General features: G+C 39.0%; 1 protein-coding gene across 1 annotated transcript in view; it reads left to right on the top strand.

The window, feature by feature from the left end:
- The window catches only part of LOC126474133 (ELMO domain-containing protein 3-like), a 109,599-nt gene that overhangs the window by 71,819 nt on the left and 21,879 nt on the right, over positions 1-15,901 (top strand). The window contains exon 5 of the mRNA XM_050101570.1: positions 9,270-9,478. Within this exon, the coding sequence (XP_049957527.1) occupies positions 9,270-9,478 (209 nt within the window). The remainder of the gene's footprint in view (positions 1-9,269; positions 9,479-15,901) is intronic.

Raw genomic sequence — 15,901 nt, 5'->3', positions numbered from 1 at the left:
GAAAGCTTGAACACTGAGAGAGGACATAGGCTATTTTAGAAAAGTTTAGTAAAAGGTGCTTGTTTGATTTGAGGAATATTAAGTGAATTTGGGAAAATATTTACTCTGAAAAAACTGTTTATTCTTCGACTTTTGAACTTAATTCATTTGTGAAAATGCTTTTACTGGTTTGTATGTTCTACGCAATGCAATGGATACAGTGCTTGTACAGTCCTCAGTGTGTTTAATCCATACATACATACATACATACTAATATTATTAAATGTGAAAGTATGGCTGTCTCTCGTGTTTTCATTACTAAACAGCCGAACTGATTTTGATGAAATTTGGTTTGGAGAGAGTTTTAACCCGGAGGAAGAAGATAGGCTACGTCAGAAAGAAAATAAATCAACCCTTAAGAAGAAGCAGTAGGGAAAAGAAAACATATTATTTACATGAGTGAACGTGATCTATAATAAAAGAAAAAAATATTAAATATGTTGCACAGTGCACTCGTTATCTAATGTACAGCTGTTTAAATAGCACGATGCAGAGATGTATGCCTGTGTCCCTTCACATGCACCATTTGGCAGTGATGCTGTGTGTACTGCCACACTGTGGATTGGGTCAGTTGGGGGGAGGGGGGCTTCGCACATCACGAACTATGCTTACTATAGACAGACAGACACATGAGGGCAGCTGACATCACTATTGCATGTACAATATCTTACTCACCATCACTCGTCATAATAAAACTACTGATATCTGATAAGTGAATGAAGTCACAAGTCGTAATAACTAGTAGAACTAATAAAATTTGATTCTTTTAACTTCTTTTGAAACCGCAAATATTCTGTCTCAGCTGTGGTTTCCTGTTACGCTGTACTCCTTTCTTTTCATTGGTGAGAGAGTATGTACAAGAGACTGTTCTAACTTTGTGTATGGCCGTAATGTCACAGTTGTACCTTAACCCTTTCAGTCTCTCTTGCTACAGTTGTATATATAAACTTTTACTGTGCCTTATCTGCAACAGGAGAATTTTTCCCAATGGAAAACTGAGGTACACATTTGTGAGTGTTCAACTTTTCATCGTGCATAAGTGCTGCCAACTGTTGGGCATCAATATGAAAATATCAGCAAGTCAATGTAGCAGTGTGCAGCAGCTTGTGACCACCTGAATACATGGTGGTTTGCTATATTCTACTGTATAATTGAATATTGTTCTTGTTATTTTGCATGGTAATCATTGAACAATCATTTTAATATTTATTACGTTAGAGAATATTTTGTAATTAGTTTGGTTCCTAAAATAAAGCCAAGTGTACAAATTATGATTTGAAAATGGGTTCATATTTTTGTGTATCTAAAATCATTAAAAATCGCCTAAAAGCGTTAGCACATAAAGGAAAAGTTTCCTTCCTCCAGAAATAATTCAGGACTGAGAGGGTTGAGGTAGCGATGTACCCTTTTGCAAACAAACAGACTGCAAGTCACAGTGTGCAGCAGCTTGTGACCACCTGAATACATGGTGGTTTGCTATATTCTACTGTATAATTGAATATTGTTCTTGTTATTTTGCATGGTAATCATTGAACAATCATTTTAATATTTATTGCGTTAGAGAATATTTTGTAATTAGTTTGGTTCCTAAAATAAAGCCAAGTGTACAAATTATGATTTGAAAATGGGTTCATATTTTTGTGTATCTAAAATCATTAAAATTATATATAAAAACAAAGATGAGGTGACTTACCGAACAAAAGCGCTGGCAGGTCGATAGACACACAAACAAACATAAACATACACACAAAATTCAAGCTTTCGCAACAAACTGTTGCCTCATCAGGAAAGAGGGAAGGGGAGGGGAAGACGAAAGGAAGTGGGTTTTAAGGGAGAGCGTAAGGAGTCATTCCAATCCCGGGAGCGGAAAGACTTACCTTAGGGGGAAAAAAGGACAGGTATACACTCGCACACACGCACATATCCATCCACACATACAGACCAATCATTAAAAATCGCCTAAAAGCGTTAGCACATAAAGGAAAAGTTTCCTTCCTCCAGAAATAATTCAGGACTGAGAGGGTTGAGGTAGCGATGTACCCTTTTGCAAACAAACAGACTGCAAGTCACAGTCGTGCATAACTTTGAGAATACAGAGCACTAAATTTTAGACAGCATGTAGAAAACAGAGGTTAATGTTGATTGCCCCTCTAGCTCTTGGAACTTTGCCATAAAGACATGTGGTGCTACAGTCTGTGTGTGTGTGTGTGTGTGTGTGTGTGTGTGTGTGTGTGTGTGTGTGTGTGTGTGAACCAATCTTTATTTATTCACTGTCAGCTTTGTCTCCTTCAAAGTAATCCCTCTCAGATATAATACACTTGTGCCAGCTCTTTTTCCAGCCTTGGAAACACTTCTGGAAGTCACTTTTCATCATGGTGTTCAGGTCCTTCAGCAATTTTGTTTATATCTCATCAGTGGTGGCAAAACAACATCCTTTCATGGTTCTCTTCAGGCTAGGGAATTGAAAGAAGTCCCAAGTGTCTATGCGTGGCAAATATGGCAGGTGAGGTAACGCAACGGTTTTGTTCTTGCCTGAAAATCACAAACAAGCATTAAGGTGTGAGCGGGAGCATTGTCGTAGTGTAATTTCCATGAGTAGTTTTGCAACAGTTCTGGTTATTTTCTTTGGATAGGTGCATGCAAATGGCACATAATTTCTAGGTAGAGCACAGTACTGATAATATGACCATAAGTCATGAACTCATGATGCACTGTCCCATTGTAATCGAAGGAAGGGGTAAGAGAAAAACTTTCAAATGTGATCAAACTTATCGAATTTTTTTCAGTCTTGGCTCTTCAGGCAGTTTCCATTCGTTCAGTTGGGCCTCGGTGTGGACGCCATACCCATATACCCATGTTTTGTCACCTGTTATTATCTTCTTTAGAAGTTATGGATCACTGTTGTTTTCATTCAGCAGTTCCTGAGTGATGTCTAAGCAATGTCATTTGTGGTTGAAATTCAACAATTTTGGAGCAAACTTTGCTGCTACATGTTTCTTGCCCAAAACCTCAAAAAAAAAATTGCATGAGCCAAAGCATGTGCTGACGTCATCAGCGGCCTCACTGGTGGTGAAATGGTGAGTTTACAGAACCGTTTTCTTTATTTCTTCCAAATTGTCATCCGTAATTGATATGCTAGGGTATCCAGGGCGGCTGTCGTCTTCAGTGTCTTCTCAGCCCTCTTTGAAACATTTATAACATTCGTAAACTCTTGTCTTACTCATAGTAGATTTGCAGAAAAGCCACAGTCAGCATTTTTAATCACATATCGTACATCAACTTAGTTTCAGGAGAGAATTACTGTGGGGATAGGACATCCTTAGCATCACTTTTATAGGGTTAGGGGAGGGGGGTGGTGTTGCGCAGAAAGTGGCATGTAAAAGAGTTGAAAACGACCAATGTTAGCATCAGATTTATATATTTGGTGTAGCAAGGCCTACAGGTGACATCTCCGATGGCATTTCACCACTAGAGGTACAAATACAGAAAGTGACAAATATTTTGGTAGTCAAATTATGTTTTGAAATAATATTACAATCATTTTTGAAAAACCTTTTACTTTATTAAATACTTGCACATTGTAATTATACCATTACAACATGTAAACAAAATAAATTTCTGTTTCATGCCATTTTCATATCTGATGCAAGATCAGGATAAATAAGTAACCAAGCAACTGAAACATCGTGCCTTGTTAAACCTTAGATTATAGTGACAGTTTCTATCGCATTCATTATACTTTGATGAGCTAGAGTACACACACACACACACACACACACACACACACACACACACACCTATCCATGCCCCTACATAGTGCCAGTTAGACACACAGTGTTGGCATGCTGTGTGGTAGGTGGTCTTGGGTTGGATGTAGGTTATGTCAGGTGGGGCAGGTAGAGGAATAAAGAGGTGGGAAGCAGGAAGAGGAGTTTGGAGAGGGAATAGCTAGGTGTGCTGGTCAGGGAATCAGGAGGGAAGGATGACATGTGCACGAGCTAGGCATGTGATAACAAAGGTACCAGAACCGGTGAGGTATGATGCATGATGAAGATGATATTGGGACACGGATGGGGACGGGATGACAGGACAGAGGAAGGGGAAATAGTTGGTAGAGGATGTGGTGACAGTAATTGAGCATAGCTTGAGACGTTGTTTGGCTTGCAGGTGTTTGTGCGGTAGACGATGCCTGAAGCATGGATATCAACAGGATGTAAGTGTTGCAGGTAAGAGGGACACAGCGCTACCCATCCTCAATCCCTTTCCCTGCTTCCTGCCTCTTTCTCCCTCTACCCACCTCACCAACACAACACCCACCTCACCCTAATCCACCTGTCGAACTTTAATATCAGCTGTGTGTGGCTAGCTACCACAGAGTAGGGATACTGCTGTGTGCATGCGTGCGTGTGCATGCACCGAAGGATTTCTTCCGAAAGCCAGCAAAGTTTTCATTCTCTTTTGAGTGATTGTATCATTTACTCAATGCTTCTGCTGTTTGGTGAGTGACCTCCTTTACTCCTATATTATTTACATTATGCCAGAACTTTCCTATTGTATATAAGATCTATGTCAGGGGATTTAGCGGTACAAGAAAGATTTTCAGTTAAGTGAGAACCAAGGGAATCTTCCTGTGCATGGTTTTGCTACAAACATTTCTTTGCCACTTACCAGATGATGTCATCTCCTTCGCTCTATGTAGCCTGTTCCTCATAAGAAAATGAAGAAATAGTTGGATTTTGCTATGGATGCTGGTAACACTAGTGCAACTAACATAGATTGATTATAGAAATTTGTATTTATTCAGCACTGCTCCCTGTGCAAGTATCCTTAAAAGTCCAAACACTGATGGTAACATTTTATGTATGATGTATAATTCATTAAATAATTAACCAAAATACAAGGAGACCTGATACTGACATGTAATTTGTTACTAACTATATTTTTGCAAATGTTTTGGTTTGAATAATCTAGACCTGGAATGGTTGAGTTGTAAGGATCGAGTCTGACCAATAACTGTTCAGTTCTCTTAATGTTCTAAGTACTTCAAACTTTTCAGTGTGTACACTTTTATGTATGTTTTGTGAGGATCATTTTCTGTTATTAACAGCAGTTATTTTTGTTGTCAGTGATGTGTTAACGTTCATATATTATTGTGGCATGGCAAACAGTGTTTCCTTGAGCTCCATATATTTAACAGTTTTGGCACGTACATTGCTAGTCCTTTCCTGCCATAGCATAATTGAGGTTCATCCTCGCAGCTTCAGCTTGCTGCCCCTGACGCAGTCTGTCATCTGTCACTCGAAGGACCATATGCATGTCCATGTCTCATGTATTGTGTGTGTGTGTGTGTGTGTGTGTGTGTGTGTGTGTGTGTGTGTGTGTGTGTGTGAACGAATGGAGTCATGTTGCTAACAAGCCATTCTATTCACATGATTTAATAACATTGTTTTAGGGATGCTTAAGGTGACTCCTTATGATTTTTGATTAAATATACTGAATGCAATGTAGTGAATAAAAGATATCACACCTATAATGCAAATGTTACATAGTGCTGGATTACCTCATCATCATTAATTTGAAAGCACTCTAGTTCTACATTTACATCTACATAAATACTCTGCACTCCACCATATGGTGCATGGCAGAGGGTATCCTGTTCCGCTATTAGTTATTTCCTTTCCTGTAACACTTGCAAATAGAGCAAAGGAAAAAACAACTTTTGTATGCCTCTGTACGAGGCCTAATTTCATGTATCTTATCTTCATGGTCCCTATGCACAATATATGTTGAAGGCAGTGGAATCGGTCTGCAGTCAGCTTCAGATGTCACTTCTCTAAATTTTCTTGGTAATGTTTCTCAAAAAGAATGTCATCTTCCCTCCAGGGATTCCCATGTGAGTTCCTGAAGCATGTCAACAACACTTGCATGTTGTTCAAGCCTACCAGTAACAACTCTTAACAGCCCACCTCTGAATTGTTTCAGCGTCTTCCTTTAATCCTAAACACTGGAGCAGTAATCAAGATTAGGTTACACTAGTGTCCTATAAGTGGTCGCCTTTACAAAGGAACAACACTTTCCTAGAATTCTCCCAATAGACTGAAGTCAACCATTTTCCCATTTCATATCACTTTGCAACATACGCCCAGATATTTAAACGATGTGACTTGTGTCAAGCAGCACACTGCTTATGCTGTATCCAAACATTACAGGTTTATTTTTCCTACTCATCTGCATTATCTTCCATTTTTCTACATTTAGAACTAGCTGCCATTCATCACACCATCTAGAAATTTGGCATGTTACTTGTAGAAGCATCTTTTAGGATCCACATCACTAAAGAGTCTGTGAAAGTAAATTATGTGAAAGTAAATTAAATATTAATTTTGATTGAAATACCTTCAGTATTCATTATAACTGCTTTAAACTTATACCTTTGGCTTTAATAAACGTGAATATTTTAGTGGGTAAAGTATACTGCCACACAGCTTAATGCTGCCTTACAAACTTCTCTGTTGTCTTTCTACTGGGTTTGCGTCTCTGTAAGTGTACAAAGATAACAACGTGAAACTACTGCGAACATAAATAATAAACCAGTTCTCTCCAATAATTGCTATATTGCAGACAAAGTCATGTTTACCACTACGTTACCACTTAAGGTGACATACTGGATAAATGATTGAAGAAAGAATGATAGAGGTTATGTATTGTGAATCTCGATGTCATTCAAGTTTTTGGTCTGTGCCTATGTAGTTTTTCTGTTTTTTGCTCTTTTCAAGAGTAATTCATTGTGTAAAGCCTTCTGGATTTCTGTAGGGCATTGTTCTCATCATGAATATAGAGTAACCTGTGATGTGATAAAATATTTACATGCAGTATGCGCTTATATGGATGGCATTAGTATCTCTTACACAAGGTATAAAAGGGCAGTGCATTGGGAGAGCTGTTATTTGTACTCAGGTGATTCATGTGAAAAGGTTTCCGACGTGATAATGGCTGCACAATGGGAATTAACAGACTTTGAATGGGGATGGGGATGGAGCTACATGCGTGGGACATTCTGTTTTGGAAATGTTGTCAATGCTAACAAATGAACAATACTGCATAAATAACCACAGAAATCAATGTGGGACATACGCCGAACATATCCATTAGGATAGCTTAGGAAAATTTGCCATTAATGGGCTATGGCAATAGACAACAGATTCAAGTGTCTTTACTAACAGCACGACATCACCTGCAGCGCCCCTCCTGAGTTCATGACCATATCGGTTGAACACTAGATAATTGGAAAACTGTGGCCTGGTCAAATGAGTCCTGATTTCAGTTGGTAAGAGCTGATGGCTAAGTTCTTGTGTGGTTCAGACCACAAAGCCGTGGACTCAAGTTGTCAACAAGGCACTGTGCGAGCTGGTGTTGGTTCCATAAAGGTGTGGGCTGTGTTTACATGGAATGGATTGGGTCCTCTGGTCCACCTGAACTGATCATTGACTGGAAATGGATATGTTTGGCTACTTGTAGACCATTTTCAGCTATTCGTGGACTTCATGCTCCCAAACACTGGTGGGATTTTTGTGGATGACAGTGTGCCATGTCACCAGGCCATAATTGTTTACAATTGGTTTGAAGAACATTCTGGACAATTCAAACAAATGATTTGGGCACCCAGATTGCCCAACATGAATCCCATTGAATATTTACAGGACATAATCGAGAGGTCACTTTGTGCACAAAATCCTGCAGCAATGACATTTTTGCAGTTATGGACAGCAGTAGAGGCAGCATGGCCCAATATTCCGGAAGGGGACTTCCAATGACTCGTTGAGTCTCTGCCACATTGAGTTGTTACACTACACCAGGCAAAAGGAGGTCCAACATGATATTAGGAGGTATCCCATGACTTTTGTCACCTTAGTGTATGTGAATGTAGATAAACAGTCAAGAGTGTGAGATGTAATACTCTCATGAGTGGTTGACACCTATATTGTGGCATGGAATGCAACCCATTCAACTGTTTGCGTTAACATAGACTTTGTTAATCGGTGAAAGTGTTGGTGAGACACTCTGATTCATGATGTCTCAACCACTGACCATAACTCTGAGAGATTTATTGGAGCTAATCCACATGTGAGTAGAGGGCCACAGTGCTCAACAGGATCAAAGTGGTGTGATTGGGGAACTGTTCATGTACTCTTAAGTCTTTGGGGTGTTCCTAAAACCATTCTTACACACTTTCACTTTAATGGGATGTTGCATTGTCTTGTTGAAGGTAGAGCTAGCATGTAAGGTGCTGTAAGCGAATAAACTGATACACATGACAGAACAGTTCATTCCTGTATCGTTTACTGGTTAGAGAGGGTTGCAAACATATCAGTGTTTCAGTTTCATACTATGTAAGTATCTGCCACTTGTCTAAACTTTGCAGTGTTGGTAAGTGGGATGTGGTACTTAAATTGATTTTTGATGTGATCATTTTCTACCATGGGCATGTGCTAATGGGTAACATGATTGATATCAACCTGCAAAATCTTCCACCGTCCTTTCATTCTTCACTTGTTTTCCTGCGACTGTGCTAATCTCTGTGTTCTGTGGGATCATGCTCTGAGCAGAGGTGCGGTGTGAGATGATAGCTTCTGTATGCCATAGTGAGTGTGGATAACCACCATTGGATATCAAGTAGTTTGTTGCACTGTAGACCAACTACCTTCTGTTACAATCAGCAGTAGTTGACAGTGACCCCTGTTGTGGACATACTGTTATCCACAGCAGTTTACTGTGGTGGCAGTTTCCCCACGTGTTAAGGTATTCAAGAAATACACCCTTGTCATTGAACCAAGTGAAAAGGCCAGTGTATGCACAACCTCACAGATGGAATGTCCCATGTATTGGGCATCTGCTATATGGATAAGATCAAATACACTGATATTGTGTGTCTTTCCCATGTTGTGCTCATTTGCCTCAGTGACAACTGTTCAAAGGCTGAGGATATTCCAGTCACATGACATGCCAAACCATTTGCCATGGTGACAGGAGTGCTTCCTCTCCAACATGGCTGCTGTTATGATTGAGTTTGTCATAGTGATATTGAGTGTTTCAGGTAACTAAAATGTTTGTACCGTCAGAATGTAAGTGATCTTCTAATTGCTATTATCAGTGATTGTTCTATTTTTTGTGTTGTTTTATACAGATCTGTTGTTTTAATATAAAGATCATGACTCATGCTGATCATGCAGGGCAGTGATCCGGGCTCAGATCTACGAGGTGTCGGGATGCTGGGGATGCTACAATTGCTCTATCTCAGTAGCAATCCCAAATTGTCATCACTGGCACGCCACATTTATAGAGTGTCGACAGATGCAACTCATAGCTTTCCTCTTGCTGTACTGAGTTTCAACCTGACACGGGTAGCCTTGCAAGCTTTACGGCATGGACAGCTTAACAGGTTTGGAAAAATATCTACTGCAATTATTTGAAAATGTACATTGCTGCTGTTGCTCATGCATATAGTATATACTTATCACTCTGTCCATTAGATAAAGCTGTTACCTGAGTAAATTTTTGTATTGTTATGGCAGTGGTACCTTCCAAAATAGGAATGTCTTTGTACGATTAGTGCAGAAGTGGTGTTCGTGGGGCTGAGCATGCTTTCTTATAGTGCAAGTAACACAGTAATTTCGCACCCTAACATTGCTTCTGCACCCTAACACTCCTTCTAGATCAATGGTTGCATTACATTAGTTCCAAATATGCATATTATCTTTTAAACATTATTTTTTTGCATGATGCTTCTAGCATAAATGTAAAAAAGAAAAGTGAATTTGAGCTACTGAGTTTAAACAATAAGTCCTCTCTGCAGACCAATAAAAGTCACCAGTGATCTCTCCATGAAAGAAGTATGGCTTTCCTGATTTAGAGATATGAAAACATCCTCTGTGACTATATCTGGCTTCTCTTTCAGTTTTGAATGTTTCTGCCTCGTTGAAGCTAATGGAAGCTTTAGGATTGGTGTGTGTATTTTGCAGTATGCCAACAAAGTTGATTTTTTGCATTGCTTGTGAAGAGCTTTTAGTACCAATTTGATTCAAAAGCTTTCTCAGAATCTGTGAAACTCGGACAGACACAGTGGTGATTCATACTCATTGTTGCGGCCTGCAGTTCCATTCAAGGCTTGCATATGATCCATTATAACCACTTCTAAATTAGCCAGCTTGTTTATTTGCTTAGGTCCATATTACACACTCAGATATTTTTCACCAATCTCTTATAGAAGATGTGATAAAAGCACCCCAGTATACTGTCATATATTTTATAAAATGCCTTTGACAAAGTTATTTTATTGTGTAATATGGTATAACTTATTAGAGACATATGTATGTACAAGGTGTCTTGTGCATAGAGAGAGAGAGAGAGAGAGAGAGAGAGAGAGAGAGAGAGAAAGCAGTATTTTGCAGCAGGGCGTCACCTGTTTCTTTTCTGTAAATCCCACCACTATTGCTCCCTCTCCTGGCATCGTGCCAGCTGGTGATGATGGGGTGTGCCCCATGTGGAGGTGGAATTAAACACCCACGTTTTCTCTGATCTGGCCTTTTTGAATTAAGGATACCAAAACCATGGTCTAACATAAGTCACAATACTCCATTGTATTGGTACCCACAGTGATAGCATCACCTGAAGTGACCAGCAAGAGAGACTTCTGAATACCATATTGGATTAGTGTGAATATCAACATTTATTCTGATTTGTAACATAGTTTTCACAATAGGGAGTGTGTGTAGTGCCATAAAAATTGACAATAACTAAAAACTGACACCACATTTGTCATTCTTTAGTTTCCTAAGGACCTTGGGAGGTATGAAACTATACATTGCAGGACAGTTCATTTACAATTCTCTCATAATGTGAAGATATTTAGTAAATAATGTTGTTTACCTTTAATAATAGAAAATGCTAGTAAGCACCAGAAGACCTGTCATTTTACAGAAAGATGTTGTACAGCGGAGTTTTTTTCGCTATGCTTTCAGCCAAATCAATGAATGTGGAACATAGGAAAACTACGTTATTTAATATACCAAATAAGCCACCACACATGTAGCTTAAGGGAAAACCATACAGACATGATAATAAATCATCAAAAGCAATAAGACTATTTCCCAACACAGAAGAAACCAGTTTCAGAATTGTTGCTATATCAGAGCCACAAACAGCAATAATCTTGAAAACATTTGTTTTTTACACCAAATTAATTAAATTTACAAAAATATTCATGTATTAGGAAGTTGAGTGAAGAATGGGTGAATCATTAATCTCCCTAAAAATTTTAAGTGTTAAGGAAAGTGCCTTTGATAGCAACAGCAGATAACAACGGAAATATATGCTTCTAATGCCTGAAGTATGTGTGCCGTATTTACTCGAATCTTAAGCCGCACTTTTTTCCCGATTTTTGTAATCCAAAAAACCGCCTGCGGCTTAGAATCGAGTGCAAAGTAAGCGGAAGCTCTGAAAAATGTTGGTAGGTGCCGCCACAACTAACTTCTGCCATCGAATATATGTAACGCTACACAGGCATGCTTTGCAGACACAAAGATAAATACTGGCGCCAAAACCTCTGCGTCAGTAAATAAATTTAAAGAAAAGGTAGAAGAATGTTAACATTATGCCATGTATTCTTTCGTGTTTGCTGTTACCTCATTTAAATCCTGTCTGCCTAATAAACTATGAAACCAGAGTGAGACAACAGCAAATGCGGAAGAATATACATATCATGTCATGTTTATGTTTGTATTATTTTTATGCTGAATAGTGATACAGTCAGAAATGAAGTACGGCAACTGGCTAGATTTTTAAATCCAAGATGACTCTAATTTCTGTGCAGAATGTAATGTACTAAGGAAGAGTCTGCAAAGATTTTCAAACAGAGATAAATTTTTGCTAAACTCTCGTTCAGAACATCTTTTATCATACGCAGTCTATTACTTGGTTCTTGTTGATCATTATCAAAGAAAGCAGCAGTGTAAGTAACAACAAATAGCAGTCTCTAGCCATTGTTTCGCTTATGAGACAATTCCTCTCTTTTCTTATTGTAAGCCGCGGTAGCGCACACAAGAGCGAGCGGTGACAGGTCGTAAACACTCATTATCAGAGTGCGACAAACAATGCATGACACATTACAATAATGCAGGTTCAGCTTAGAGTGACGTAAACACCTATAACAAAGAGAACGGCACTTATCAGATCAAAGCAAAGTAAGCTATCGATTTAAACCAGGCGAAGTACCTGAAAAAGGAAGGGTACCCGTACAAATACGGGCAGAGCGCCTGACACATAGCAATGGCTATTCGGTAAAGCTTAACTGTTATGCTTACGACTCGAACCAAACTACTGTATCTGTATCTTCATCCATTGGACCTAAATTGTATCTCGTGTTACAATGGACCAACTTTGTTTCGATTTGGAGGTGCAGTCTAAGACTTTTCTCTCTCCTTGAATTTCGAGTCTCAAATTTCAGGTGCGGCTTAGATTTGGGAAATTTTTTTTCTTTGATTTCGAGTCCGATTTTTCAGGTGCAGCTTAGATTCGAGTAAATACGGTATATATTCTCTTGCTTTCAGTGGAATAAGCTATAGATACTCATGTATTTGAAAATGTTTCTTCATCAATAAGTTGCAGCTTATGCCTCTGAAACAGTGTGATAAGACTGTTTTTACGTGTATTTCATGATGATTCATTCCTCTTGGTAACTCACTAATGAATGGAATGCAAACATATAACAACTATTTCATTAATTAAGATGAAAATAATTAAACACAATGCTTGTGGCACATACGACTGTCTGCTTTCTCACTGTTTGGAGCACTAGTGTCGCTCCAGCAGTCAAACTATAACATGGATTTCTAGCAAACAACTGATTTCATTACCTACAATCAGATGTTCAAGTGAAATTAAATGGTCTCCCTGTTTTTTAGAACTGTAATTCCTTGTTCAACAATGGAAAAACCAGGATGGAATGTAACATTATTATGAGAAGAAAAGTTGCTACTCACCCTATAGCAGAGAGGTAGGCACAACAAAAATACTGTCACAATTATAGCTTTCAGCCATTATGGCCTTTGTCAACAATAGACACATAAGGCCTTATTAGCTGAAAGCTATAATTGTGAGAGTCTTTTTGTTGTGCCTATCTGCGACTCAGTCTCTCCACTATATGGTGAGTAGCAACTTTCCTTCTGATAATATTGTAATTCTGTGTTGGTAGCAGACAGAGCAGGAGCTCAGACTGGAAGGAAATAGTCTGTATCCATCCCAGTATTTGCCTTAAGAAATTTAGGGAAGCTATGGAAAACCTAAATCTGGGCGGCCGCACAAAGATTTGAAATGCTGTTACCCTGAGTCAGTCTTTTGTCTTACCACTGCTCTACCATGCTTTGTCTGTTCAGTTGCCTCTGATATTATTTTGTAGTCTGCTGTGTCATCTCCTGTTACATTTCCTCCTCTTCTTTGAATAATGTTTGTGATCTGTCAGATTTTCTTGGCACTATTGATTAATGGTGTGCTTCCAGATGTTCTGCCAAGTTGTTGTTTCTCTTTTATGCACAATATTTTGATGACTGACCCAGCTCCTTTCGTTAGGTGCTGCAAGTTTTGCTGTTACATGTACTCATTGTCTGGAATCCAACCAGACTATTTATAGCAGAGTTTGATTCTCCGTGGCCCCAATGCCCTCTGACACTTTTTGATTTTCCAGAGCCTCCACTGGTATTCCACAATATCCAAATTTTCCCAGCCGTTCTCAGCTCTGCTGGATATAATGGCTGGTGAGTGATTCTTGGGTTCTTTTCCTTTTCCTCTTTTTTTCTGTGTCAGTCTCAACGTCTTTCTCATGCATTCTTGATTTGGATTGCAATGCTCATTCAGTTTGATGACCTTGAGTACCTATTCCTTAGAACACAATTTGTAGGTGGTGTAATTCTTCAGTGAGACACTCCTCATCTGGAAGTGTTCAACGTCTATGGACAATACTCTTTAGCACCGAATTTCATTGTGACAGATGATGATGGCTCGAGGCGTGAAGACAGAGCCCAGTGTGTGTATGCTTCCTATATGCACAGTGACCCAGGGGTCTGTCTGTTCTTAAGTAACACATTGAAGAAAGGTAGCTAACACATTGAAGAAAGGTAGCTGGCTCTCTTTCTCAATATTCAAGTTCCATTGTGGCTTTTATTTTATGATGAATAGAGTTTAATTGTTCCAGGAACTCAAACTCTTTGCTCCAGATGACCACACGTATGTTGTCCACATACCAATAGAAATATGATGGTTACAACTTTGTGGATTCCAGTGCATTTGCTTCAGGTTTGCCAAGACTCATTTATCTTCCTTATGTTGGTCCAATATCCAATAGACTCCTACAGAAACACACAATTCAGAGTACATCACTTCCTTCAACTAAGATAAAAGTCTTCTTTGTAATGTTAAAGGTGATCTAAGTCTCCAAAAGTTGGCTGTGTATCAGATTCTGTACAAATGTGGTATGTCTTCTATCACAACAGTCCAGGTGAATAATTTTTGTCGATTCTACATACCCAGCATTATTTTCCTGCTCAGCATTTCTTTATCAGTATTTCTCCAATGATTCAGCTGCTGCTGTAATATGTTGTTGTTGTGGTCTTCAGTCCTGAGACTGGTTTGATGCAGCTCTCCATTCTACTCTATCCTGTGCAAGCTTCATCATCTCCCAGTACCTACTGCAACCTACGTCCTTCTGAATCTGCTTAGTGTATTCATCTCTTGGTCTTCTCCTACGATTTTTACCCTCCACGTTGCCCTCCAATACTAAATTGGTGATCCCTTGATGCCTCAGAACATGTCCTACCAACCGATCCCTTCTTCTAGTCAAGTTGTGCCACAAACTCCTTATCTCCCCAGTTCTGTTCAATACCTCCTCATTAGTTATGTGACTACCCATCTAATCTTCAGCATTCTTCTGTAGCACCACATTTCGAAAGCTTCTATTCTCTTCTTGTCCAAACTATTTATCGTCCATGTTTCACTTACATACATGGCTGCACTCCATACAAATTCTTTCAGAAACGATGTTAACAAATTTCTCTTCTTCAGAAACACTTTCCTTACCATTGCCAGTCTACATTTTATATCATCTCTACCTTGACCATCATCAGTTATTTTGCTCCCCAAATAGCAAAACTCCTTTACTACTTTAAGTTGTCTCATTTCCTAACCTAATTCCCTCAGCATCACCCGATTTAATTCGATTACATTTCATTATCCTTGTTTTGTTTTTGTTGATGTTCATCTTATACCCTCCTTACAAGACACTGTCTATTCCATTCAACTGATCTTCCAAGTCCTTTGCTGTCTCTGACAGAATCAAAATGTCATCGGCGAACCTCAAAGTTTTTATTTCGTCTCCATGGATTTTAATACCTATTCCGAACTTTTCTTTTGTTTCCTTTACTGCTTGCTCGATATACAGATTGAATAACATTGGGGAGAGGCTACAACCCTGTCTCACTCCCTTCCCAACCACTGCTTCCCTTTCATGTCCCTCGAAATGCAGGTTTGCCTTTCCTTAATCTTTCTTCTAAGGTAAGTTGTAGGGTTAGTACTGCTTCATGTGTTCCAATATTTCTACAGAATCCAAACTGATCTTCCCCGAGGTTGGCTTCTACCAGTTTTTCCATTCATCTGTAAAGAATTCACATTAGTATTTTGCAGCTGTGACTTATTAAACCGATAGCTCAGTAATTTTCACACATGTCAACATCTGCTTTCTTTGGGATTGGAATTATTATATTCTTCTTGAAGTCTGAGGGTATTTCGCTTGTCTCATACATCTTGGTCACCAGAT

The sequence above is a fragment of the Schistocerca serialis genome, chromosome 4, assembly GCF_023864345.2.
Source record: "Schistocerca serialis cubense isolate TAMUIC-IGC-003099 chromosome 4, iqSchSeri2.2, whole genome shotgun sequence".
NCBI lineage: Eukaryota > Metazoa > Arthropoda > Insecta > Orthoptera > Acrididae > Schistocerca > Schistocerca serialis.
Note: the sequence above shows the minus strand (reverse complement) of the source record. Positions and strands in the feature narration are given on the sequence as shown.